Source organism: Lepidochelys olivacea, assembly GCF_965140295.1.
Source record: "Lepidochelys olivacea isolate rLepOli2 genome assembly, chromosome: 1".
In the NCBI taxonomy this organism is placed as follows: domain Eukaryota; kingdom Metazoa; phylum Chordata; order Testudines; family Cheloniidae; genus Lepidochelys; species Lepidochelys olivacea.
In genome coordinates this window covers 7,409,964-7,436,171 of record NC_140411.1, presented here as the reverse complement: position 1 = coordinate 7,436,171, position 26,208 = coordinate 7,409,964, and the positions used below count along the sequence as shown (strand labels likewise).

General features: G+C 45.2%; 3 protein-coding genes across 3 annotated transcripts; all 3 read right to left on the bottom strand.

Annotated features, from left to right (window-relative positions):
- Positions 1-7,342: 7,342 nt before the first annotated feature.
- LOC311513492 (olfactory receptor 51G2-like) lies at positions 7,343-8,278 on the bottom strand (the record flags this gene model as incomplete). The annotated part of the gene is made up of 1 exon (XM_084615368.1): positions 7,343-8,278. One exon carries the CDS (start codon positions 8,276-8,278, stop codon positions 7,343-7,345), a length of 936 nt encoding a protein of 311 aa, XP_084471494.1.
- Positions 8,279-17,282: 9,004 nt separating this feature from the next.
- On the bottom strand, positions 17,283-18,218 carry LOC311513636 (olfactory receptor 51G2-like; the record flags this gene model as incomplete). The annotated part of the gene is made up of 1 exon (XM_084615600.1): positions 17,283-18,218. The coding sequence occupies one exon, from the start codon at positions 18,216-18,218 to the stop codon at positions 17,283-17,285; it is 936 nt and encodes a 311-aa protein (XP_084471726.1).
- Positions 18,219-20,887: 2,669 nt separating this feature from the next.
- LOC311513622 (olfactory receptor 51G2-like) lies at positions 20,888-21,823 on the bottom strand (the record flags this gene model as incomplete). Its single annotated transcript, XM_084615578.1, has 1 exon — positions 20,888-21,823. One exon carries the CDS (start codon positions 21,821-21,823, stop codon positions 20,888-20,890), a length of 936 nt encoding a protein of 311 aa, XP_084471704.1.
- Positions 21,824-26,208: the final 4,385 nt, after the last annotated feature.

Genomic DNA, 26,208 nt, shown 5'->3' with positions numbered 1-26,208 from the left:
CTCTGAAAAAACCTGCTCCCAGAACAAGTTTTCCCCTGACACCCACTAGTTAGCCATATTTTGTAGTGTAAATCAGAAAGGTTTAGAGCCCTTCCAATACTTTTAAAGTAATCCTCACTACGGTAATTGGATTTTCTGGTTACCCATAAACACATCCAGTCCCTCTTTGAAAGCTTCTAAGGTCATGGCCCCATTGATATCTTGTGGCTGGGAGTTCTGCAGCTTACTTAAGCACTATGTGATTTTACAATTGTGACCTTCACACAGACTCACTTTTTGGACTTCCACTTCTGCATTTGGCCCATTGAATCATGACGTGTAGAAACACATTGCAATTGCATGGTGAAAATGGTCATTACATTTATCTGTCCTGAATTGAAACTATTTATAAACGTTTCATTGCCTTGTTGTTTATTTCCCCCACTCCTGAGAATCCAAATTATGCCACTGCCTCTTTGCAGCATATGGGATACATTTTAGGACCACATTCTGAATTCAATAAAATTGGCTCCAAGCACATCACTCCAGATTTACATGTGTAAATGCTATCCGAACAGGGCTCCATTAACTTTCCTTCACCAAATTCTCCCAGTGATACACTCTGACCCCCAAGAATCTCTCCAGGCTTTGCCTGTCCAGTGTTGACAGAATCTAGAGATATAGATCATCCTCACAGGACCTGCATCCTCTCCCCGTGCAACAGTCTGTAGATATCTGGTAAGTTACAAGCCAACAGACAGTTACTTCAGCAGGGCATGGGAAGGGTTGGTGTCACAAAAGGGTGAATAATGCAAACACTAGTTTTGGACTTATATCCAGGTGAACGTGCAAGTTACTTCACCCATGCTCATGTAACAGGTGTTGGGTTTAAATTACATGCAATCACTACTGCACTTCCCTTTCCTGCACCTCAGCTCTACTCTTTGCTGAAACACGGACCAGCAGTTCTGTTGTCTCATGACATTGAAAATGCATTTGATGATTAACTTTCCAGGAGTAAATAAACCCAAGGAGATTTGGGAACTAGTCATTGATATTCCGTGTGGTCTCCTCTCACTCAGCCCCTGGCAGGGTCGGCCCCAGAGCACATGGCACCTCTAGAAATGGGACCCCTTGAGAAAACCTGACTCAGGGCATTGGGGTTTTAACACTTTGAATGTCAGATTTCTGTGTAGCTTGATTAACCCACCATGGAGGAGACACAGGGGAGGGGTTCCTAAGTCATCTAGTTCAGCCTGCCTCCAGCCCCGTCACTGAGTCACCCTGATAGCCCCGCTGAGTCCTCTGCCACTGCCAGAACAGCTGCAAATGGAAAGAGATTGACGCCTTTCCCCTTCAATTCGCATTGTGAAGATAGAGAAACCTGCCAACATACCCAGTTCCTGCCAGAAGGGGAGTCGCTGACATCAGAGGTCTTCACGGTAAAGGACAAAGAGCCATCGGAGAGGTTGCACGGGCAGTAGGCAGTATCTGTTCAGATACAGAGGCAACTGTCTTTATGAAGCCTCCTTGTACATTTCCTTGGGGGCCACGTGGCCATCGGGGAACCTCAGCTGCTTGGCTTAGCATGCATCAGCTTTAACCCCCGTCATGGTGAATGGCAAACTGCAGGAGGCCAAATCACAGGGGATGTGGTGATGCTGCCCACCTGGACTGCAGCGCCAGTCCTCCTACAGGCTCTATTTTTGGAATCCACGCTTGTCGTCACTGTTCGTATGTTTCTGATTAGTCACATGGCTCCCTCAGGGGAGGCCAAGTGGTTATGCTGATGCTGTCAGAGCTGTGTCTTGCTGAAATAAAAACAACATAGGACCAGATTTCTTCCCAGCAGCCCCCTTTCCTGCATTACAAACCCAGGGTGCAGGCCGGGGAAGGGAGATTCCACAAGGCTTTCCACATGGAAATTTCCTTCCGATCACTCCAGGACAGGAGGTCCCTTCCCTTCTCCCTGAGCAAACAGGGATCCCCAAGTTATGCATTGATGTCAGTGATCCACTGTACAGGGTAGAGGGGGTTGCACAGAGATGAGAAGTCTGGGATCCAGGGAGCTGCAGCTGGGCAGCATCATGGCAACTGAGCACTCAGAGAAAAATAATATTAAAAAAATGGATGAAAAAGGAAACATTTCAATGTAGATCAAAATTTATCATGGGCAAAAAAACCCCTCTCTGTTTTCCAGCCCAGCTCTAGCTCCAAGCATGGGCCTTGATCACTCATGTTACAGGAACACACCCCTAGGTGGCAGCACTAGCCCCCCCCATCAGCCTCCCGCACAGAGCAACCCCTGGATTTCTGACTGGGTGGGGCCATGCTAGCTCTTTAACAGAGGGAGCCACTGACCATCAGAGGTTTAGAGACATTGAGAGTATTTGCCTGCACCCCTGACCATCTTGGCTAACAGCTGCTGATGGACCAGTCCTCCAGGAATTTACCCAGTTCTATTTGGATCACTTATAGTTTTGGCCTTCACAGCATCTCTTGGCAAGGAGTACCACAGGCTGTGTGTTGTGTGAAGAAGTACTTTCTTTTATCTGTTTTAAACCCTTCCCGGTCTGTGAGCAGCAGGTAAACAAGAGCTCCGCTCCTAGTTCTAGCCAGCTTTCTATCCACCGTATAATCCATACTTCTTTAACTTGCTGGCAAGAATACTGTAGGAGTCCATATCAATAGCTTTGCTAAAGTTAAGATATATCAAGTCCATCGCTTTCGCCATATTCACAGAGCAAGGTATCTCAATATAGAAGGCAATGAGATAGGTCATACATGACTTGCACTTGGTGAATACATGTTGACTGTTCCTGATTACCTTCCTCTCCTCCAAGTGCTTCAAAATGGACTCCTTGAGGATCTGCTCCATGATTATATCAGGGGCTGAAGTGAGACTGACCGGTCTGTAATTCCCGGGGTTCTCTTTTTCCCCTTTTTTAAATATGGTCACTACATTTTCTTTTACAATCATCTGGGACCTCTCCTGATCACCACAAGTTTTCAAAGATAATGTCCAATGTTCTGGAATCTCCTCAGCCAACTCCCTCAGCACCCTCAAATACATTAGATCTGGACCAATAGACTTGTGCATGTCCAGCTTTTCTAAATAGTCCTTAACTTGTTCTTTCACCACTGAAGGCTGCTCACCTCCTCCCCATTCTGTGCTGCCCTGTGGAGCAGTCTGGGAGCTGACCTTGTCTGTGAAGATCGAGGCAAAAAAAAGCATTGAGTACTTCAGCTTTTTCCACATCCTCTGTCACTAGGTTGCCTCCCCCATTCAGTAAGGGTACCACACTTTCCCTGACCTTGTTGCTATCATACCTGTAGAAAGCCTTCTTGCTACCCTTCACATCCCTTGCTAGCTGCAAATCCAGTTGTGCTTTGTCCTTCCTAATTACACCCCTGCATGCTCAAGCAATATTTTTATACTCCTCCCTAGTCATCTGCCCGAATTTCCACTTCTTGTAAACTTCCTTTTATTGTTTTTGCTCACCAAAGGTTTTTCTGTTAAGCCAAGCTGGTCGCCTGCCATACTTCCTGTTCTTTCTGAACATCAGGATGGTTTGTTTCTGCTTCCTTAAAATACAGTCAGGTCTCCTGGACTCCTTTCACCCCTCATATTAGCCTCCCAGGGGATCCTGCCCATCAGTTCCCTATGGGAGACAAAGTCTGCTTTTCTGAAATCCAGGGTCCATGTTCTGCTGCTCTCCTTTCTTCCTTTTGTCAGGATCCTGAATGCAACCATCTCATGGTCACTACTGCCCAGGTTGTCATCCAATTCTACTTCCCCTACCATTTCTTCCCTGTTTGTGAGCAGCAGGTCAAGAGGAGCATGGCCCCTAGTTGGTTCCTGCAGCACTTGCTCTCGGAAGTTTTCCTCAACACTCTCCAAGAACTTCCTGGATTGTCTGTACACTCTTTTATTGTTCTCCCAGCAGATGTCAGGTGATTGAAGTCCCCCATGAAAACCAGGGCCTGTGATCTGGAAACTTCTGTTAGGTGTCCAAAAAAAAGCCCTTGTCTACCTCCTCCTCCTGGCCTGGTGGTTTATAGCAGACACACAGCACAACATCACCCTTGTTGCTTTTGCCTCTAAAGAAGACTCTCAACAGGCTTTTCTCCCGTTTCATACTGGAGATCTGAGCAATCAAACTGTTTTCCTACATACGGTGCAACTACTTAGCTGCTACTTAATGGGCAACAGGGGATTCCCATGTCCCCAACTATTGCATAGTTTGAGCACAGCACAATCTGTAACATAGTTATCAGTACACCACCCCGAGCAGTAGGGCAGTGCTATTAACAACATGGGGCAGATCCCAAGACCAGAAGGCACCACTGTGATCACCTATCACTCTATAGCACAGGGCAGAGACCTGGCCTGACGTAGGGCAGAGCTGTTAGAACAAAATCCTGTCGCGATTAACAATTGTCAAACATGGAGAATCTACCACGGCCCTTGGTAACTTGTTCCAATAGTTAATTATGGTTATTGTTAAAAAAAAAACACCTTAGTTCCAGTCTGAATGTGTTTCGCTTCAGCTTCCAGCCATTGGATCCTCTTATAACTTTCTCTGCTAGATTGAAGGGCCCATTGTTAAACTTTCGTTCCTCATTCAGGTAATTGCAGACTGTGATCAAGTCACCCCTGAACCTTTTCATTGTTATGCTAAATCGGTTAAGATCCTGGAGTCTATCACTCTAAAGCAGGTTTTATAATCCTTGAATCATTCCCATGGGCTCATCCCTGAACTCGCTCCAATTTCTCAAAACTCTAGACACGAGAGTTAGTCACAGGATTCCAGCACTGGTCTCACCAATGCCAAAATCAGATTTAAAATAACCTCTCTGCTCCTACTGAGATTCTCCTGGTTCTACATCACAGATTGCCCCTGCTTTTTCAGCCATAACACCACTCTGGGAGCTAATGTTCAGGTGTTTCTGCCACGCCCCCAGTCTTTTTCAGACTCACTGTTTTCCAGCATTGGGTCCACCATCCAGTAAAGATGGCCTCCATCCCTTGTTCCTAGATGTAAACCTCTACATTGATCCGTAATAAAACACATATTGCTGAGGCACAAAGTGAGTTGCCCAAGGTCACAAGGGAGTCAATGGACGAGCCTGGAATCATAGAATATCAGGGTTGGAAGGGACCTCAGGAGGTCATCTAGTCCAACCCCCTACTCAGAGCAGGACCAATCCCCAACTAAATCATCCCAGCCAGGGCTTTGTCAAGCCTGACCTTAAAAACGTCTAAGGAAGGAGATTCCACCACCTCCCTAGGCAACGCATTCCAGTGTTTCACCATGCTCCTAGTGAAAACGTTTTTCCTAATATCCAACCTAAACCTCCCCCACTGCAATTTGAGACCATTACTCCTCCACACCATCCTCCAGATCATTAATGAAGATATTGAACAAAACAGACCCCAGGACTGACCCTTGGGGCACTCCACTTGATACTGGCTGCCAACTAGATATGGAACCATTGATCACTACCCATTGAGCCTGACAATCTAGCCAGTTTTCTATCCACCTTATCGTCACTCTGGATCGCTGAGCAGCCCTTTCCATGGCCCAGCTCTGGCTTCTCTCCTGAAGAGAGGGTGGAGTCTCAGGTAAAGAGGAGTGTCAGAAGTGGGGTGTTGGGGGAAGGGACAGGGCAGAGAGAGAGGCCTCAAATGAGAAGAAGAGGGGCATAGTTGGGGGTTACAGAGGGGGTGGGGCTTCTACATGTGTCCCGCTTTTTCCTTTGGAGAAGGTGGTCACCCTACAGTGAATGGGCTGGGCTGGGATAGGAGCCAGCCATGCTTCTGTGCGGGAGCTGAGTACCATTTTCACCCCTTTGCATTGCTAGGGCTGCACAAACAGAGGGCCAGGGAGGGAATCTGGGTCTGAGTCTCTTGCAAGGTCTCTTGTGTGTCAGATCCACATTCACACATAACTTTTTGAATGTATTTATCCTCTCACCACCTCTGTGAGGCAGGACAGGGCTATTATCCACCTCTACGGAGGTCACACTGGGTCAGACCAAAGGTCCATCGAACCCAGTATCCTGTCTTCAGACAGTGGCCAGTGCCAGGTGCCCCAGAAGGAATGAACAGAACAGGCAAACATCAGGAGTTCCACCCCTGTTACCCATTCCAAGCTTCTGGCAAACAAAGTCTACGAACACCATCCCTGCCCATCCTGGCTAATAGCCTTTGAGGGGCCTTTCCTCCGTGAATTTATCTAGTTCTTTTTTGAACCCTGTTATAGACTTGGCCTTCACAACATCTTGTGGGTTCTGGGACTAGCTGCTCCAAGAAGCAGTCAGTTAAGATGTCAAGAAACTTTATCTCTGCATCCCATCCTGAAGTTACATGTACCCAGTCAGTATGGGGACCGCTGAAATCCCCCATTATTATCATTAATGATTTTTTAAAATTTTAATAGCCTCTCTATTCGCCCTGAGCATTTCACAGTCACTATCACCATCCTGGGTAGGTGGTCAGTAATATATCCCTACCACTGTATTCTTAACATTAGAGCATGGAATTTCCACTCATAGAGATTCTATGGTGCAGTTTGCTTCATTGAGGATTTTTCCTTCATTTGATGGTCCACTTTCTTTCACAAATAGTGCAACTCCCTCACCAGCATTACCTATTCTGTTCATTCAATATATTTTGCATTACAGTCAGATGGGGGTGGATCATCAGGTGTGCAGTGCGCTGTCATCAATGGGAGAGGAGCTGCCTAACTGACTGCTCCTGGGGCTCCTGCTTTAACCATGTCTCTGACACGACTCAGACACATGCACCTGGCTGAGGGCAGAGGGAAAGGGGGGTGACTGTGTCACTTGAATAGCCCCTGAACTCAGCTGTTGGATCACGCGGTACCCAGAGAACTCAGGAAAGGCGAGGACTGGAACTGCAGAACATTCCTCAGCTTTTTCCCTGGCTCATGGGTGTTTAACCAGAGACGGGACAGGGACAGGCCAGGTACAGTGGGGAACAACCTCCATGTCCCTTCTCTTTACTGACTCCTTCAAGAGGAATTCTGAGGTTGGAGCAGCCACCGATACGGCTCTTTATGAGCAAACATCACACTGGTCCCCTGGCTCTCCATGAACACAGACAGATTGTAAACGCTGCTACCTACCTTGGTCTCCTTCCCCCAGTCTGCTAGCCTCCCTCACCAGCCCCTCTCCCATTCTTCCAGGCCTTATGCCCAATCTGAACCTCCCTTTACAGAGTGGAGTTCAGTAGATCATGTCATCTCGGATGTAAAGTTCTGAATAAAATAGGTGGCCGTGGCCTGTGTTTTTCATCTCCCATGTCACTGGCCCTGGAGCCAAGTGATGAACTGACCCTTCACTTGACAAACACCCTGATTATCCGAGCACGAAGCTGTTTGCTTTTCACGCTGTACACAATTGGGTTCATAAGTGGTGGGACAAACAGAGAGATGTAGCCCAGGAGAACCTTGAGCAATGGAGGAGAGCCCTCCTCAAATCTGTGTATCACAGACAAGCCAATCCGTGGTGTGTAGAAAAGCAGGACAGCACAGAGGTGGGAGACACATGTGTTCAGGGCCCTAAGGCACTCCGCACGGGACGCGACTTTCAGCACGGTTTTGAGGATCATCACATATGAGAGGAAGATGAACAGTGAATCTAACCCCACCACAGAGATGTTAAGAAAGAAGCCATAGATGTAGTTGACTGTAATGTCCGAACAAGCCATCTTCATGACCTCTTGGTGCAGGCAGTAGCAATGGGAGAAGACATTGGCTCGACAATATCGGAACCGTTTAAGGAGAAAGGGGAGTGGGAAGACTACAGACACCCCTCTTAGCACAAACACCAGTCCCATCTTTCCAATTCTTGGCAGGGTTAAGATAGAAGCATATCTCAGTGGGTTACAGATAGCAACGAATCGATCAAAAGCCATCAACAGGAGTATCGATGATTCAATGATTGAAAGTGAGTGAATGAAGAACAGCTGGGCAAAACAAGCATCCAGGCTGATCTCCCTAGAGTTAAACAAGAATATACCCAGGGTTGTAGGCATGGTGGATATGGATAAGGCAAGGTCTGTGACGGCCAACATGGAAAGGAAAATGTACATGGGCTCGTGGAGGCTTTGATCTGTTTTTATAATGAACAGAATGACTGAATTTCCTACTATTGAAATAACATACACTAAGCAGAAGGGGATAGAGATCCAGAGATGGAAGTCTTCCTGTCCAGGTATCCCAGTGAGAAGAAGCGGAGCAGAGCTGAATTTGGTGTCATTGACAGCTGACATAATATACTGGAGAGGTCCAAGGAGTTTTGAAATACCCTTCCTGAAAGAAAAAAAAACATGAGAGTAGATGATATTTAATGAGACATGGTTCTGATCTCAGTGCAAGTCTAGAGACTCCCAGGAGCTCAAGGAAGATTAGCTAAAGCATGGTCTTGGATTTACACCATCGATAGGAACATAGGCATTGCCAGACTAGATCAGACCTGTAGTCCCTCTAGGTTCATATGCAGTGCCCAGTACCACATGGTTCAGAAGAAGGTGAAAGAAGCCCTGAAATAGGCAGCTGTGAGATAACCTGCTCCCAAGGAGAGTTTTTCCCCAAGACCCACTAATTAGATATATATTGTAGTATAAATTAGGCAGGTTTAGAGCCCTTCTAAGAACTTTTTTGTTAAGTCCTCACTACTGTACTTGGATTTTCCGTTTACCCATATAAACATCCGGTCCCTGTTTGACACCTGTTAAGCTCTCGAGCCCATTTATATTGTTAGGCAACAGTTAAAATTTAACGAACAGCTAAGATAGAAACAGCAGAACAAGCAGGAATGCTATAATAGCATTCAGTAGCAAGGACACTGACAATTGTGAACAATTGATAAGCTTATATGGTTAATGGTTGTCCACTAATTTAGCTTTTAGAACAGAACAAACCTTCCCTTTACAGCCCACCGGATATTTGTAAGCACTTATTTTTATCCCCACCCTGCCTCCTTCCCCCGCAAGGTAGTTATAAATGTTTGATGCAGATAGGATAACCTTTATATGTACGTATTGTTTTCATTTGTATTTTTGTTTCGGGTTTTATTTTGATTTGTAATAATGTTTGTTTTCATATGTATAAATACATTAACAAGAAACTGTGTAGAACTGGCCACAATGGCACCATATTTTCAAAGCTGCTTGTCAGTCTTCCCGGTACCATGAATAAACCCCCTTCAGTATTGTCTGTGCTTGCCTGATTCTTGGGGAAAAGAATCTTTTTGCTTAACAGTTTTGGCTCAGCGAGCAGGGTGTGATCGGGAATCCGCAGAGAGTTTCTCACATCCAGGAATAGAGATGAGTATCCTTTTACTTATGACCTCTAGTGCACGCCTTGGTTTGGGACACCCTTTCACACCCCTTTTTTTTTAATAGGAACCACGTATAGGACACACAGACAAGAGGACTGAATGTGCGTTTTTTTGTGGCCAAGTTTTCTGGGTGCAGGGATCACTGGAGGCGAAGGCTGAACTGCCAGGGTTTTTGGGGTGCAGGGATCGCTGGAGGCGACGGCTGCATTGCCAGGTACTGAGCACCAGAATGCGTGCTGCAGTAAAACTGAGTACAAGGGTGTGCTCAGTTGGTCTCCCCTGAAGTGCTGCTTAAGTGGGTTTCAGGAAGCTGGGATAAAATGTTGTATAAATTGCCCCAGAATGCATCAATGTTTCCCTCTCTGGGAGGGAAAATGAGGCATGCCCCAGGGTGCCCCAATCATACCCTCTAGGAAGGAGACACATTGACTGGTCCTGGGGAACCTCACTAATGCCCTCTGTGGGAGGGAGACTCATTGATTTTATAAAAGGAAAACATAAAAAAGCTTCTAAAAACGATAGCAAAAAATAAATGAAATAAGGGCATGAGTACAATGGACAGCAAGTGGTGGTCTAATCAAACCAAAAAAAATTAGAGAAGGGGATTGTAATGATAGAATGTGAATATAAAAAAAATGACAAAAGTTGGAAATACTCCAAAAGGCTCTTACAACAGAGCTAAATCAAAAGGCAGATTGCAACTGCAAGCTAAGTCAGTTTAAAGCAAAAAACAAGGCTCTAAAACAAAACTAATAAAAACCACACAACTCCTCTGCACGTCGTATTGTTGCAAGCATACAACAGAAGGGTATTTTTACTGACCCTGACTCAAAGAGCGATACTGATTAAAAACAAAATAAAATTAATTGGAAATACCTTTAAAAACAAATTCAAAATTGGAAAATGGCACACAAGGGGGAAAATCAAGATAATCGGTGGTCTGGGACAGGAGAAAACAGAGTGGCTCATAATACTGAAAAGTACACTGCTCTCAGCACAAAAGAAATGAGGGGCTTACTAAAAAAATCTCCCTAATATAAAGCCCAACCCCCCAAATTTAATATTCTGGAAAAAAGTAAGTCACCTTTTCGTTATATCCCAGGAATCTTTATATCTTAACAAAAGCTAAATGCCCTGATCTCGCATGGGCCAAAATCCCTACAAAAGAACACCGAAACGGCATTTGGGCCTCTGTTACATTTAAATCTAAATATGATATGAAACGTGCCTGCACTGAGTTTAAGGAAGCCATCCAGAAAGCCTTGGGGAACAAAGCCAGTAATTGGGGACCGATCGTGGGCTGCATACAAGACAAGAATGAGCCTGAGGCTCAATATTGTAAAAATATAAAAGGGAAATGTATCCCAGCAATGCAGGCATTGCAGACCCAAAGAAAACGAATCAGGTCTTTCTAAAAATCTTAAAGAAAGGTTTTAACTCTCACCTGCAAACAGCCCTTAATTTAAAAGTGAACCCAGGCTCTGATTATAAATCCATCTGTATGTGAGCCTCTAAATGCAAAGCCAAACAAGCTAAAGAAATAAGGACAGAGGCTACTCGCATTTCTGTGGTAACAGCAAAAAGTAATTTAGCCTGCTACGATTGTGGGTGTCTCGGGCATACCCAAAAGAACTGCAGGCGCAAGGCCCAAAAGCCTAGTCAGGGACAAAACCATGGCCAATTGAAGCCGTGCAGCACCTCCCTGCCCTTTCAATCTGGTCCTGGTCCCGTCCCCACCCTTCCCCCATCTCACATGTGTTTTGTATGTGGGAACACAGGACATTGACTGAATGCTCAAGCCAAGTACCCCTGGGCAACCGGCCACAAACAGTATGTCAACCAGCTGCCAAGCCTTACTCACAGCTAAGCAAAAAAAAACTGGTCAGGCTTTTAAATTCCATGACACAGTCGGATCCATCAACCCCCATGCACATGCCAGCCATGCACATGCCTCTGTTTCCATTACTGAATCTGGGTGTACGCTCCACCAAGGGTGCTAGGCTGGGGAGCTGGGAAATTGGCTGTTGTCTCCTGTTTGTCCTTGAGTGGTTTAGGAATAAAACACTCAGGTAGCTTAGTTGGGTGTGTGGCATCACCTGCTCTCGCGTTGGGTAACAGCGTTGCCTGGAGAAGCCAGCAGAGCAGTGTGAGAGAGGCCAGCCCAGCTGCCTGGATAAGGGGGCTCAACAGTTCCATCAGCTCCCAGATTGCACCCCAGGGGGGACAACACATCACAGAGTTTTTACAACTAACTGATAAATTAAACATAAAAGTCACTAGGACCAGATGATATTCACCCAAGAGTTCTGCAGGAATTCAAATATCAAATTGCAGAACAATTAAGTGTGGTGTGTAACCTATCACTTAAGTCAGCCTCTGGACTAGAGGACTGGCACATAGCTAATGTGATTCTGTTTTTTAAAAAAAGGCTGCGGTGGTGATCCTGCCTGTAATTCTTGCTTCAGTACAAAGCAAACTGGTTGAAACTATGGTAAAGAACAGAATTATCAGACACATGGATGAACATGGTTTGTTCATGTTCCCACAGGGATCTGTACTGGGACCAGTGCGGTTCCACATATTCATAAATGATCTGGGAAAAGGGGTAAAAAATGAGGAGGCAAAATTTGCAGACAAGACACAATTATTCAATATACTTAACTCCAAAGTAGTTTATGATAAGTTACAAAGGGATCTCAGAAAATTTGGTGACTGGGGAACAAATTTTTTTTGCTTGACAAATACAAAGTAATGCATACAAAATGATGGTTCCAAATTAGTTGTTGCCACTCAAGAAAGAGATCTTGGAGTCTGTCAAGGTTCCTTCCCCACTCTGAACTCCAGGGTACAGATGTGGGGAGCTGCATGAAAACCTCCAAAGCTTACTTTTACCAGCTTAGGTTTAAACTTCCCCAAGGTACAAACTATTTTACCCTTTGCCCTCGGACTTCCACTGCCACCTGGAACTTTGCCTGGAATATATGTTTTACATCCTTCCCCCATGGATTCCTCCAGTAAAGGGGAGATTTTTTTCAATTGTTACGAATTACACCTTGTAGGACACGCACACAACTGCTGCGAATTATACCTGGTAGGACACGCACACAAGTGCTACGAATTACACCTGGTAGGACACGCACACAAATGCTACGAATTACACCTGGTAGGACATGCACACAAGTGCTATGAATTACACCTTGTAGGACACGCACACAACTGCTGCGAATTATACCTGGTAAGACACGCACAGTTCGAATCTAGGCTGAGGCACAGAAACAAAGTCCACAACTGCAGAGTTCCCAAAAGACACTAAGTTTATTACGCTTGAGCGTGGTGCCCCCCTGCTAGCCAGGAGGGGACCCTGAATGCAGATTATACAAAGGTTATACACTTTTTAGCAAAGCATGTTGCCCTCGTGCATCGGAAACCTTAGCCAATAAACAAACCCTTGTCTTATTTACCACCTATCCCTGCTTGGTGCATTCCTCGTGCTATACCAGTATGTTAATTACACAGCATGGTCCTAAAGCTATGCATCAGTAACTTTTATTATCAGGATGGGAGGCCTCACATCAAGGCCAAGAGACAGGGAGTTAGAGACTGACAAAAACTAGATACTGGGAGTCAAGGCAGGCTGGAGACAAGGAGGAGGATTTTCACAGGGATTCAATATCTAAGAATTACTCCTCCTGGTGTATGATGTGCTGGCATTTAAACAATGGTGGGCCCCAAACCAAAATGGAGTCACATGTGCTAACTTTTCCTTAACACAATTCACATAACTGGCATCTACCAGTTTTCGCAGCATGAGTTGAAGAACATAAGAATGGCCATAGTGAGTCAGACCAAATGTCCCTCAAGCCCAGTATCCTGTCCTCTGACAGTGGCCAATGGCAGGTGCCCCAAAGGGAATGAAAAGGCAGGTCATCATCAAGTGATCCATGCCCTGTCACCCAATCCCAGCTTCTGGCAAACTAAGGCTCGGGACATCATCCCTGCCCATCCCGGTTAATAACCATTGATGGACCTAACTTTCATGAATCTATCTACCTTCCTTTTGAACCCTATTATAGTATTGGCCTTCACAACACCCTCTTGCAAGGAGGTCCAGAGGTTGACAATGTATTCAATGAAAAAATACTTTCTTGTGTTTGATTTTAACCTGCTACCTATTAATTTCATTTGGTGGCCCCTACTTCTTATATCATGGGAACAAGTAAATAACTTTTCCTTATTTACTTTCTCCACACCACTCATGATTTTATAGACCTCTGTCATATTCCCCCCTTTGTTGCCTCAAGCTGAAAAGTCCCACTCTTATTAATCTCTCTAAATATGGAAGCCGTTCTATCCCCCTAATCATTTTTGTTGCCCTTTTCTGAAACTTTTCCAATTCCAATACATCTTTTTTGATATGGGACAACCACATCTGCACGCAGTATTCAAGGTGTGAGCATATCATGGATTTATATAGAGGCAACATGATATTTTCTGTCTTATTATCTATCGCTTTCTTGATGATTCCCAACATTCTGTTTGCTTTTTTGACTGCCGCTGCTTGTTGACTGGATGATTTCAGAGAACTATCCACAATGACTCCAAGATCTCTTTCTTGAGTGGTAACAGCTAATTTCGACCCCATCGTTGTAGATGTGTAGTTGAGATTATGTTTTCCAATGTGTATTACTTTGCATTTAGCAACATTAAAATGCATCTGCCATTTTGTTGCCCAGTCACCCAGTTTTGTGCGATCCTTTAGTAGCTCTTCACGGTCTGCCTGAGACTTAACTATCTCGAGTAGTTTTGTATCATCTGCCAATTTTGCCACCTCACTGTTTACCCCTTTTTCCAGATCATTTATGAATATTTGAAATAGGACTGGGCCCAGTACAGATCCCTGGGCGACACCACTATTTACCTCTCTCCATTCTGAAAACTGACCATTTATTCCTACCCTTTGTTTCCTATCTTTTAAGCAGTTACTGATCCAGGAGACAACCTTCCTTCTTACCCCATGAGTGCTGTTTTCTTAAGCGCCTTTGGGGAGGGAACTTGTCAAAGGCTTTCTGGATCACCTTTGACCACATGTTTGTTCCCCCCTCAAAGAATTATAATCAATTGGTGAGGCAGGATTTCCCTTTGAAAAGCTGTGTTGAGTCTACCCAACAAATCATGTTCATCTATGTGTCTGATAATTCTGTTCTTTATGAGTTTCAGCCAATTTGCTTGGTACTGAAGTTGGCCTGTGTTGCCAGTGTCAGTTCTGGAGCCTATTTTAAAAATCAGCATCTCACCTGATGTACACAGGAAAGACTTTTCTACTAAAGCTTGTTACATCCCTTTCTATGAAGATATTCTGCACCACCCAAGGGGGTCTTGCCCCTTCCCGTTTGAGAAGCTCTGGACGAGATAATGTATTCGCTCCTTCTGGCCTTTAGTTTTTTGACTCTATAAATCATTGTCTTGAGTGGATCTTTATCTTGGCTGCAAGCTGAACAAGTTGCTATTCTGAATATTCAAAGGCATTCAAGGATAGATGCTCACCAAGAAGAACTGGTATTGTCACAGTAAAACAAAGATATATGGTCCCTTTCCCCTCCCTTCTTTGGGGGAATCTCATGTTGTTCCATTCTTTGAATTGGGAACAATGTCCCTTCCATGCTAAATGCTTCTCACCATGGAGGTCTGCTTTCACTCCTCAGTTTCTTCCCTTCAGGTGCTTGTGACCAGCGTGATACAGTCACCCCAGCCTCCCTAAAACAAATAGGTTTATTAAGAAGCAGAAAAAAGCATTAAGAAATTTAAAAATATCAGGCAGCTCTCATATGTTTACACTCATCTGTCTCATGTATCACTGCAAGCTAAGTTAGACAGGTTTGCTCTGGAGATACAGGAACAGAACTGGCCCAACTTACGTTCTTTTGGGATGCCAAAGAGCTCCTGGTACCCAGCCTAGTTTCCCAGTGTCCCTGAGAGCATCTTCCCCTCTGTTTGCCCCTTTCTTGCAGAAGCAGCCTTTGCTGAATCCTCTGTGAGCCTGGGCCCAGTCACCATAGCTCTGAGCCATGGCCATGTTACAGGGCCAAATGGTGAAGCTGATCTTTGTGCTCAGACGGCTTTCTCCCAGCTAGATGTCTAAGATGAGACATCCCCCCCCCGCCCCGTGTCTGTTGATCCGTTGCTTGACAGTTAGACCTCATGACACGCCAAATCTCACCTCAGACACAAGTCCAGTAACTTTGCTGAACCTCCCAGCCATCCCATGATGCTCCAACTCTCCCTCATAAATCCACATCCTATCCCACACTGTTACCCCTAAGCACCCCCACCTCTGCCACAGACACCAAGGGGTGGATTCATGGAGCTTCCCAGAGGCCAGCTGTCACAGGAGGCTGTGGTAAGAAGCCTTTTATAGACAAAGGTCAGAGGTGTTGGTCTCTGAAACCCTGACACCGCCCTGATCTTACGCTCTCAGAGTATTTGTGCATCCTTCCATGTATTTATCCTCTCGCTACTGCTGTGAGGCCCCACCTCCTGCCTCGTCTTTTTGCACCAGGCGCTTCCTCCTACTCCTCCACTTCCACCAAGCCTCCTCCCCTTCGCTAGGCAGCAGCTAGGTCATGGTGAGAGGTGCCCTAAGAGCACAGACTACTATAGGGAGGCCAGACTCTCCACCTTCCCTAGGCGGTGCATACTGGGGGCTGTGGATACAGGCTGGGGGATCTTTTGGACCCTTCAGCCTAATGCCAAGGACAGGAGGAGGGTCTGGGGCTCCTCACAGTGGCTCTGGATCCCTGAGCAGCCCTTTCCATGGCCCAGCTCTGGCTTCTCTCCTGAAGAGAAGGTGGAGTCTCAGGTAAAGAGGAGTGGCAGCAGTGGGGTGTTGGGGGAAGGGACAGGGCAGAGAGAGGGGACTCAAATGGGAAGAAGAGGGGCATGGTTGGGGGTCACAGAGGGGGTGGGGCTTCTGCATGTGTGCTGCTTTTTCACTGTGATCACCCTACAGTGAATGGGCTGGGCTGGGATAGGAGCCAGCCGTGCTTCTGTGCGGGAGCTGAGTACCATTTCCACCCCTTTGCATTGCTAGGGCAGCAAAAACAGAGGGGCCAGGGAGGGAATATGGGCCTGAGTCTCTTGCAAGGTCTCTTGTGTGTCAGACTCTCATTGCCACATAACTTTTTGAATGTATTTATCCTCTTGCCACCTCTGTGAGGCAGGGCAGGGCTATTATCCACCTCTACGGAGGCCACACTGGGTCAGGCCAAAGGTCCATCGAACCCAGTATCCTGTCTTCAGACTCTGTGAATTTATCTCGTTCTTTTTGGAACCCTGTTATAGGCTTGGCCTTCACAACTTCTTGTGGTTCCCAGGACTAGCTGCTCCAAGAAGCAGTCAGTTAAGGTGTCAAGAAACTTTATCTTGGCATCCCGTCCTGAAGTGACATGGTCCCAGTCAGTATGGGGACAGTTGAAATCCCCCATTACTATGATGAATGATTTTTTAAAAATTTTAATAGCCTTTTTCCCTGGCTCATGGGTGTTTAACCAGAGACGGAACAGTGACAGGTCAGGTACAGTGGGGAACAACATCCACATCCCTTCTCTTTACTGACTCTATCAAGAGGAATTCTGAGGTTGGAGCAGGCACCGATGTGGCTCTTTATGAGCAAACATCACACTGGTCCCCTGGCTCTCCAGACAGATTGTATTCGTTGCTACCTTCCTTGGTCTCCTTCTCCCAGTCTGCTAGCCTCCCTCACCAGCCCCTCTCCCATTTTTCCAGGCCTTATACCCAATCTGAACCTCTCTTTACAGAGTGGAGTTCAGTAGATCATGTCATCTCGGATGTAAGGTCCTGAATAGAATAGGTGGCCGTGGCCCGTGTTTTTCATCTCCCATGTCACTGGCCCTGAGGCCAAGTGATGAACTTTCCCTTCACTTGACAAACACCCTGATTATCCTAGCATGAAGCTGTTTGCTTTTCACGCTGTACACAATTGGGTTCATAAGTGGTGGGACAAACAGAGAGATGTAGCCCAGGAGAACCTTGAGCAATGGAGGAGAGCCCTCCTCAAATCTGTGTATCACAGCCAAGCCAATCCGTGGTGTGTAGAAGAGCAGGACAGCACAGAGGTGGGAGACACATGTGTTCAGGGCCCTAAGGCACTCCGCACGGGACGCGACTTTCAGCACTGTTTTGAGGATCATCACATATGAGAGGAAGATGAACAGTGAATCTAACCCCACCACGGAGATGTTAAGAAAGAAGCCATAGATGTAGTTGACTGTGATGTCCGAACAAGCCATCTTCATGACCTCTTGGTGCAGGCAGTAGCAATGTGAGAGGACATTGCCTCGACAATATCCGAACCGTTTAAGGAGAAAGGGGAGTGGGAAGATTAAGGTCACTCCTCTTAGCACAAACACCAGTCCCATCTTTCCAATTCTTGGCAGGGTTAAGATAGAAGCATATCTCAGTGGGTTACAGATAGCAACGAATCGATCAAAAGCCATCAACAGGAGTACCGATGATTCAATGAATGAAAGTGAGTGAATGAAGAACAACTGGGCAAAACAAGCATCCAGACTGATCTCCCTAGAGTTAAACAAGAATATACCCAGGGTTGTAGGCATGGTGGATATGGATAAGGCAAGGTCTGTGACGGCCAACATGGAAAGGAAAATGTACATGGGCTCGTGGAGGCTTTGATCTGTTTTTATAATAAACAGAATGACTGAATTTCCTACTATTGAAATAACATACACTAAGCAGAAGGGGATAGAGATCCAGAGATGGAAGTCTTCCTGCCCAGGTATCCCGGTGAGAAGGAGCAGAGCAGAGCTGAATTCGGTGTCATTGACAGCTGACATAATATACTGGAGAGGTCCAAGGAGTTTTGAAATACCCTTCCTGAAAGAAAAAAAAAACATGAGAGTAGATGATATTTAATGAGACATGGTTCTGATCTCAGTGCAAGTCTAGAGACTCCCAGGAGCTCAAGGAAGATTAGCTAAAGCATGGTCTTGGATTTACACCATCGATAGGAACATAGGCATTGCCAGACTAGATTAGACCTGTAGTCCATCTAGGCTCATATCCAGTACCCAGTACCACATGGTTCAGAAGAAGGTGAAAGAAGCCCTGAAATAGGCAGCTGTGAGATAACCTGCTCCCAGGAAGAGTTTGTCCCCAAGACCCACTAATTAGACATCTATTGTAGTGTAAATTAGCCAGGTTTAGAGCCCTTCTAAGAGCTTTGTTGCTAAGTCCTCACTACTGTAATTGGATTTTCTGTTTACTCATATAAACATCCAGTCCCTGTTTGACACCTGTTAAGCTCTCGAGCCCATTGATATTGTTAGGCAACAGTTAAAATTTCGCTAACAGCTAAGATAGAAACAGCAGAACAAGCAGGAATGCTATAGTAGCATTCAGTAGCAAGGACACTGACAACTGTGAACAATTGATAAGCTTATATGGTTCATGCTTGCCCACTAATGTAGCTTTTAGAAGAGAACAAACCCTCCCTTTACAGCCCACTGGATATTTGTAAGCACTTATTTTTACCCCCACCCTGCCTCCTTCCCCCGCAAGGTAGTTATAAATGTTTGATGCAGATAGGATAACCTTTATATGTACGTATTGTTTTCATTTTTATTTTTGTTTAGGGTTTTATTTTGATTTGTAATAATGTTTGTTTTCATATGTATAAATACATTAACAAGAAAATGTGTAGAACTGGCCACATTGGCACCATATTTTCGAAGCTGCTTGTCAGTCTTCCCGGTACCATGAATAAACCCCCTTCAGTATTGTCTGTGCTTGCCTGATTCTTGGGGAAAAGAATCTTTTTGCTTAACAGTTTTGGCTCAGCGAGCAGGGTGTGATCGGGAATCCGCAGAGAGTTTCTCACATCCAGGAATAGAGATGAGTATCCTTTTACTTACGACCTCTAGTGCACGCCTTGGTTTGGGACACCCCTTCACACCCCTTTTTTTTAATAGTAACCACGTATAGGACACACAGACAAGAGGACTGAATGTGCGTGTGTTTGTGGCCAAGTTTTCTGGGTGCAGGGATCACTGGAGGCGAAGGCTGCACTGCCAGGGTTTTTGGGGTGTGGGGATCGCTGGAGGCGACAGCTGCATTGCCAGGTACTGAGCACCAGAATGTATGCTGCAGTAAACAGAAGGGTATGTTTACTGACCCTGACTCAAGGAGCGATACTAATAAAAAACAAAATAAAATTAATGGGAAACACCTTAAAAAACAAATTCAAAATTGGAACCTGGCACACAAGAGGGAAAATCAAGATAATGGGTGGTCCGGGACAGGTGAAAACAGACTGGCTCATAATACTGATAAGTACACTCCTCTCAGCACAAGGGAAATGAGGGGCTTACTAAAAAATCTCCCTAATCTAAAACCCAAACCCCCAAATTAAATGTTCTGGAAAAAAACTAAGCCACCTATACGTTACATCCCAGGAATCTTTATATCTTAACAAAAGCTAAATGCCCTGATCTAGCATGGGCCTAAATCCTGACAAAAGAACACCGAAACGGCATTTGGGCCTCTGTTACATTCAAATCTTAAAATGATATGACCCGTGCCTGCACTGAGTTTAAGGAAGCCATCCAGAAAGCCTTGGGGAACAAAGCCAGTAATTGGGGACCGACCATGGGCTGCATGGAAGACAAGAATGAGGCTGCGGCTCAGTATTTTAAAAATATAAAAGGGAAATGTATCCCAGCAATGCAGGAATTGCAGACCCAAAGAAAACGAATCAGGCCTTTCTAAAAACCTTAAAGAAAGGTTTTAACTCTCACCTGCAAACAGCCCTTAATTTAAAAGTGAACCCAGGCTCTGATTATTAATCCATCTGTATGTGGGCCTCTAAATGCAAAGCCAAACAAGCTAAAGAAATAAGGACAGAGGCTACTCGCGTTTCTGTGGTAACAGCAAAAGTAATTTAGCCTGCTACAATTGTGGGTGTCTCGGGCATACCCAAAAGAACTGCAGGCGCAAGGCCCAAAAGCCTAGTCAGGGACAAAACCATGGCCAATTGAAGCCGTGCAGCACCTCCCTGCCCTTTCAATCTGGCCCTGGTCCCGTCCCCACCCTTCCCCCATCTCACATGTGTTTTGTATGTGGGAACACAGGACATTGACTGAATGCTCAAGCCAAGTACCCCTGGGCAACCGGCCACAAACGGTATGTCAACCAGCTGCCAAGCCTTACTCACACCTAAGCAAAAAAAAACTGGTCAGGCTTTTAAATTCCATTACATGGTCGGATCCATCAACCCCCCCCCCCCACCCTCCCCCTCCCCACGCTTTTGCCTGTAAGTACTGCTAATGCAAATATAAATCCCTCGATATATAAATCCCTTATACCCAATCTGAACCTCTCTTTACAGAGTGGAGTTCAGTAGATCATGTCATCTCGGATGTAAGGTCCTGAATAGAATAGGTGGCCGTGGCCCGTGTTTTTCATCTCCCATGTCACTGGACCTGGGCCCAAGTGATGAAATTTCCCTTCACTTGAGAAACACCCTGATTATCCTAGCATGAAGCTGTTTGCTTTTCACGCTGTACACAATTGGGTTCATAAGTGGTGGGACAAACAGAAAGATGTAGCCCAGGAGAACCTTGAGCAATGGAGGAGAGGCCTCCTCAAATCTGTGTATCACAGCCAAGCCAATCTGTGGTGTGTAGAAGAGCAGGACAGCACAGAGGTGGGAGACACATGTGTTCAGGGCCCTAAGGCACTCCGCACGGGACGCAACTTTCAGCACTGTTTTGAGGATCATCACATATGAGAGGAAGATGAACAGTGAATCTAACCCCACCACGGAGATGTTAAGAAAGAAGCCATAGATGTAGTTGACTGTGATGTCCGAACAAGCCATCTTCATGACCTCTTGGTGCAGGCAGTAGCAATGTGAGAGGACATTGCCTCGACAATATCCGAACCGTTTAAGGAGAAAGGGGAGTGGGAAGATTAAGGTCACTCCTCTTAGCACAAACACCAGACCCATCTTTCCAATTCTTGGCAGGGTTAAGATAGAAGCATATCTCAGTGGGTTACAAATAGCAACGAATCGATCAAAGGCCATCAACAGGAGTACCGATGATTCAATGAATGAAAGTGAGTGAATGAAGAACAACTGGGCAAAACAAGCATCCAGACTGATCTCCCTAGAGTTAAACAAGAATATACCCACGGTTGTAGGCATGGTGGATATGGATAAGGCAAGGTCTGTGACGGCCAACATGGAAAGGAAAATGTACATGGGCTCGTGGAGGCTTTGATCTGTTTTTATAATAAACAGAATGACTGAATTTCCTACTATTGAAATAACATACACTAAGCAGAAGGGGATAGAGATCCAGAGATGGAAGTCTTCCTGCCCAGGTATCCCGGTGAGAAGGAGCAGAGCAGAGCTGAATTCGGTGTCATTGACAGCTGACATAATATACTGGAGAGGTCCAAGGAGTTTTGAAATACCCTTCCTGAAAGAAAAAAAAAACATGAGAGTAGATGATATTTAATGAGACATGGTTCTGATCTCAGTGCAAGTCTAGAGACTCCCAGGAGCTCAAGGAAGATTAGCTAAAGCATGGTCTTGGATTTACACCATCGATAGGAACATAGGCATTGCCAGACTAGATTAGACCTGTAGTCCATCTAGGCTCATATCCAGTACCCAGTACCACATGGTTCAGAAGAAGGTGAAAGAAGCCCTGAAATAGGCAGCTGTGAGATAACCTGCTCCCAGGAAGAGTTTGTCCCCAAGACCCACTAATTAGACATCTATTGTAGTGTAAATTAGCCAGGTTTAGAGCCCTTCTAAGAGCTTTGTTGCTAAGTCCTCACTACTGTAATTGGATTTTCTGTTTACTCATATAAACATCCAGTCCCTGTTTGACACCTGTTCAGCTCTCGAGCCCATTGATATTGTTAGGCAACAGTTAAAATTTCGCTAACAGCTAAGATAGAAACAGCAGAACAAGCAGGAATGCTATAGTAGCATTCAGTAGCAAGGACACTGACAACTGTGAACAATTGATAAGCTTATATGGTTCATGCTTGCCCACTAATGTAGCTTTTAGAAGAGAACAAACCCTCCCTTTACAGCCCACTGGATATTTGTAAGCACTTATTTTTACCCCCACCCTGCCTCATTCCCCCGCAAGGTAGTTATAAATGTTTGATGCAGATAGGATAACCTTTATATGTACGTATTGTTTTCATTTTTATTTTTGTTTCGGGTTTTATTTTGATTTGTAATAATGTTTGTTTTCATATGTATAAATACATGTAAATACATTAACAAGAAAATGTGTAGAACTGGCCACATTGGCACCATATTTTCGAAGCTGCTTGTCAGTCTTCCCGGTACCATGAATAAACCCCCTTCAGTATTGTCTGTGCTTGCCTGATTCTTGGGGAAAAGAATCTTTTTGCTTAACAGTTTTGGCTCAGCGAGCAGGGTGTGAACGGGAATCCGCAGAGAGTTTCTCACGTCCAGGAATAGAGATGAGTATCCTTTTACTTACGACCTCTAGTGCACGCCTTGGTTTGGGACACCCCTTCACACCCCTTTTTTTTAATAGTAACCACGTATAGGACACACAGACAAGAGGACTGAATGTGTGTGTGTTTGTGGCCAAGTTTTCTGGGTGCAGGGATCACTGGAGGCGAAGGCTGCACTGCCAGGGTTTTTGGGGTGTGGGGATCGCTGGAGGCGACGGCTGCATTGCCAGGTACTGAGCACCAGAATGTATGCTGCAGTAAACAGAAGGGTATTTTTACTGACCCTGACTCGAGGAGCGATACTAATAAAAAACAAAATAAAATTAAAGGGAAACACCTTAAAAAACAAATTCAAAATTGGAACCTGGCACACAAGAGGGAAAATCAAGATAATGGGTGGTCCGGGACAGGTGAAAACAGCCTGGCTCATAATACTGATAAGTACACTCCTCTCAGCACAAGGGAAATGAGGGGCTTACTAAAAAATCTCCCTAATCTAAAACCCAAACCCCCAAATTAAACGTTCTGGAAAAAACTAAGCCACCTATACGTTACATCCCAGGAATCTTTATATCTTAACAAAAGCTAAATGCCCTGATCTATCATGGGCCTAAATCCTTACAAAAGAACACCGAAACGGCATTTGGGCCTCTGTTACATTCAAATCTTGAAATGATATGACCCGTGCCTGCACTGAGTTTAAGGAAGCCATCCAGAAAGCCTTGGGGAACAAAGCCAGTAATTGGGGACCGATCATGGGCTGCATGCAAGACAAGAATGAGGCTGCGGCTCAGTATTTTAAAAATATAAAAGGGAAATGTATCCCAGGAATGCAGGCATTGCAGACCCAAAGAAAACGAATCAGGCCTTTCTAAAAACCTTAAAGAAAGGTTTTAACTCTCATCTGCAAACAGCCCTTAATTTAAAAGTGAACCCAGGCTCTGATTATTAATCCATCTGTATGTGGGCCTCTAAATGCAAAGCCAAACAAGCTAAAGAAATAAGGACAGAGGCTACTCGCGTTTCTGTGGTAACAGCAAAAGTAATTTAGCCTGCTACGATTGTGGGTGTCTCGGGCATACCCAAAAGAACTGCAGGCGCAAGGCCCAAAAGCCTAGTCAGGGACAAAATCATGGCCAATTGAAGCCGTGCAGCACCTCCCTGCCCTTTCAATCTGGTCCTGGTCCCGTCCCCACCCTTCCCCCATCTCACAAGTGTTCTGTATGTGGGAACACAGGACATTGACTGAATGCTCAAGCCAAGTACCCCTGGGCAACCGGCCACAAACAGTATGTCAACCAGCTGCCAAGCCTTACTCACACCTAAGCAAAAAAAAACTGGTCAGGCTTTTAAATTCCATGACATGGTCGGATCCATCAACCCCCCCCACCCACCACACACACACGCTTTTGCCTGTAAGTACTGCTAATGCAAATATAAATCCCTCGAGGCCACACTTACAGGCATGGATAAGGGGCCAGCCATGCACATGCCTCTGTTTCCATTACTGACCTCCCCCTCCCTACTACTAAACAGGATATTACTATTCTGGGGAGAAGGTGCGCAACTCACAGCTTATTAAAGCTATCCTCTTCCTATAAAATCTAATCTCTTCTTCTGGACTCAGTCTTTTCTTTACATAGCTCCAAATGCACAGGGGACTATTTTGGGCATGGACGTGCTCTGCGACCTTGCAGTAATTCTTAACCTCACTCAAAGTACAGTTCCGAATAAACGTATGTGTACTCATACCATTCCTCTCCGTGATAATACATTTCTTTCTTCTCTTGCACTGCCAAATCTGAGGCTTTCCCTTGGGATACCTCGAACCCTTTTCCCAGGTGTTATGTCCCAGATTCCCCTGGGTTTGGGCAAAAAATAAGCTGTCTTGCAGTTCAATGCCTGCTCATCTTTGCCCACCCATCCAAGTTACCAGTCAACTCCCTTTTTTTAAGGTCAGGCTTGACAAAGCCCTGGCTGGGATGATTTAGTTGGGGATTGGTCCTGCTTTGAGCAGGGGGTTGGACGAGATGACCTCCTGAGGTCCCTTCCAACCCTGATATTCTATGATATTCTCTTCCCACTCCCTCCACCTACCAGGCAATACCCCGCACACCTAAGGCTGCAACCTGAACAAGCTGCTATTCTGCTATACTTCAGCAAGGCATACTGGTTCCTTGTGGAAGTGCACCTTCTTAATCCCAGGACCCTCCAGAAACCCCCTCTTGGGTGGATGTAGAGAAATCAGGTCATGGTAAGAACATATAACCCCGGGGTACTTCAGCCAAAATACTCAGGCACGCACATGTTATTGGCCCATACAAAAACCTCTGTAATAGTTCAAAACATTCCAACATAAGTTCATAAAACCAAAATTAAAATATATAAACAAATTCATTTTGTTTATAGTGTATCCTTTTAAATGTGACTCCCCATTTTAATCCTGCTGTCAAACATATCTGATATAGCCTCCTGGGACCTGCCCTTGGTACATGTAACACAAAATACCTGTTTCAAAGCTGGCCAGTATGTGCAACTCCCTACAAAAGGCAGCTGCAAATGAGTAAAAAAAAGAAACACTTGGCTTACCCCCAGACCAAACCACCTGGGACCTATCATGCTTACAAAAGCGGACAGTTACATCGTGCATTCCTGTCCCACCCTTCGTCCTTTAACCTTGGTCTCTTCTGTTGTTGTGGATGTCCTTCCTCTTGCAAATGGTAAAATTGCTGTACAAGTATCCACTCCTCAGTGGTGTTTCATCACTGCTGCATTTTATTACATGTACGAACCATTACAGTGCCTGCAAATTACTAACTCATTTATCCCAGGGAATGTGCACCTCCCCAGCCATATGTTCACTAAAATAACAGCGGCTCCTCAATAATATAACAACCTATACCTAAACAATACACTGGTTCCACTGGCCAAAAAGCTACTACTCAAAGTGGTCCTGGCTGCTGCATCTGCGTTTGTCACCGTTCATAACCACATCACCAAAGGTCGCATTCAAATCCAACTCTCCAATCAAACTATCACCCATCTAAAAATCTCATTCATAATGCATGCTACATCCCCATCTCCCAATGAACTATTGTCCAACCAACAATTTCTGCTGCTTCTATATTTGTGTTACTAACCTCTCTGGTCACGTGTGAGTACTTTAAACACAGGCTTAAAAATCTTACTATGTTTCTTACCTTTACCCCCTTCCCTCAATTCCCCTCTCCCTCCTCCCTCCCACTTCCTTTGGGCAGCCCTAAAACAAGTCATGCATATCAAAGCATTTAAAGTATTAACTTTATCTCATCTAAAAGTTCA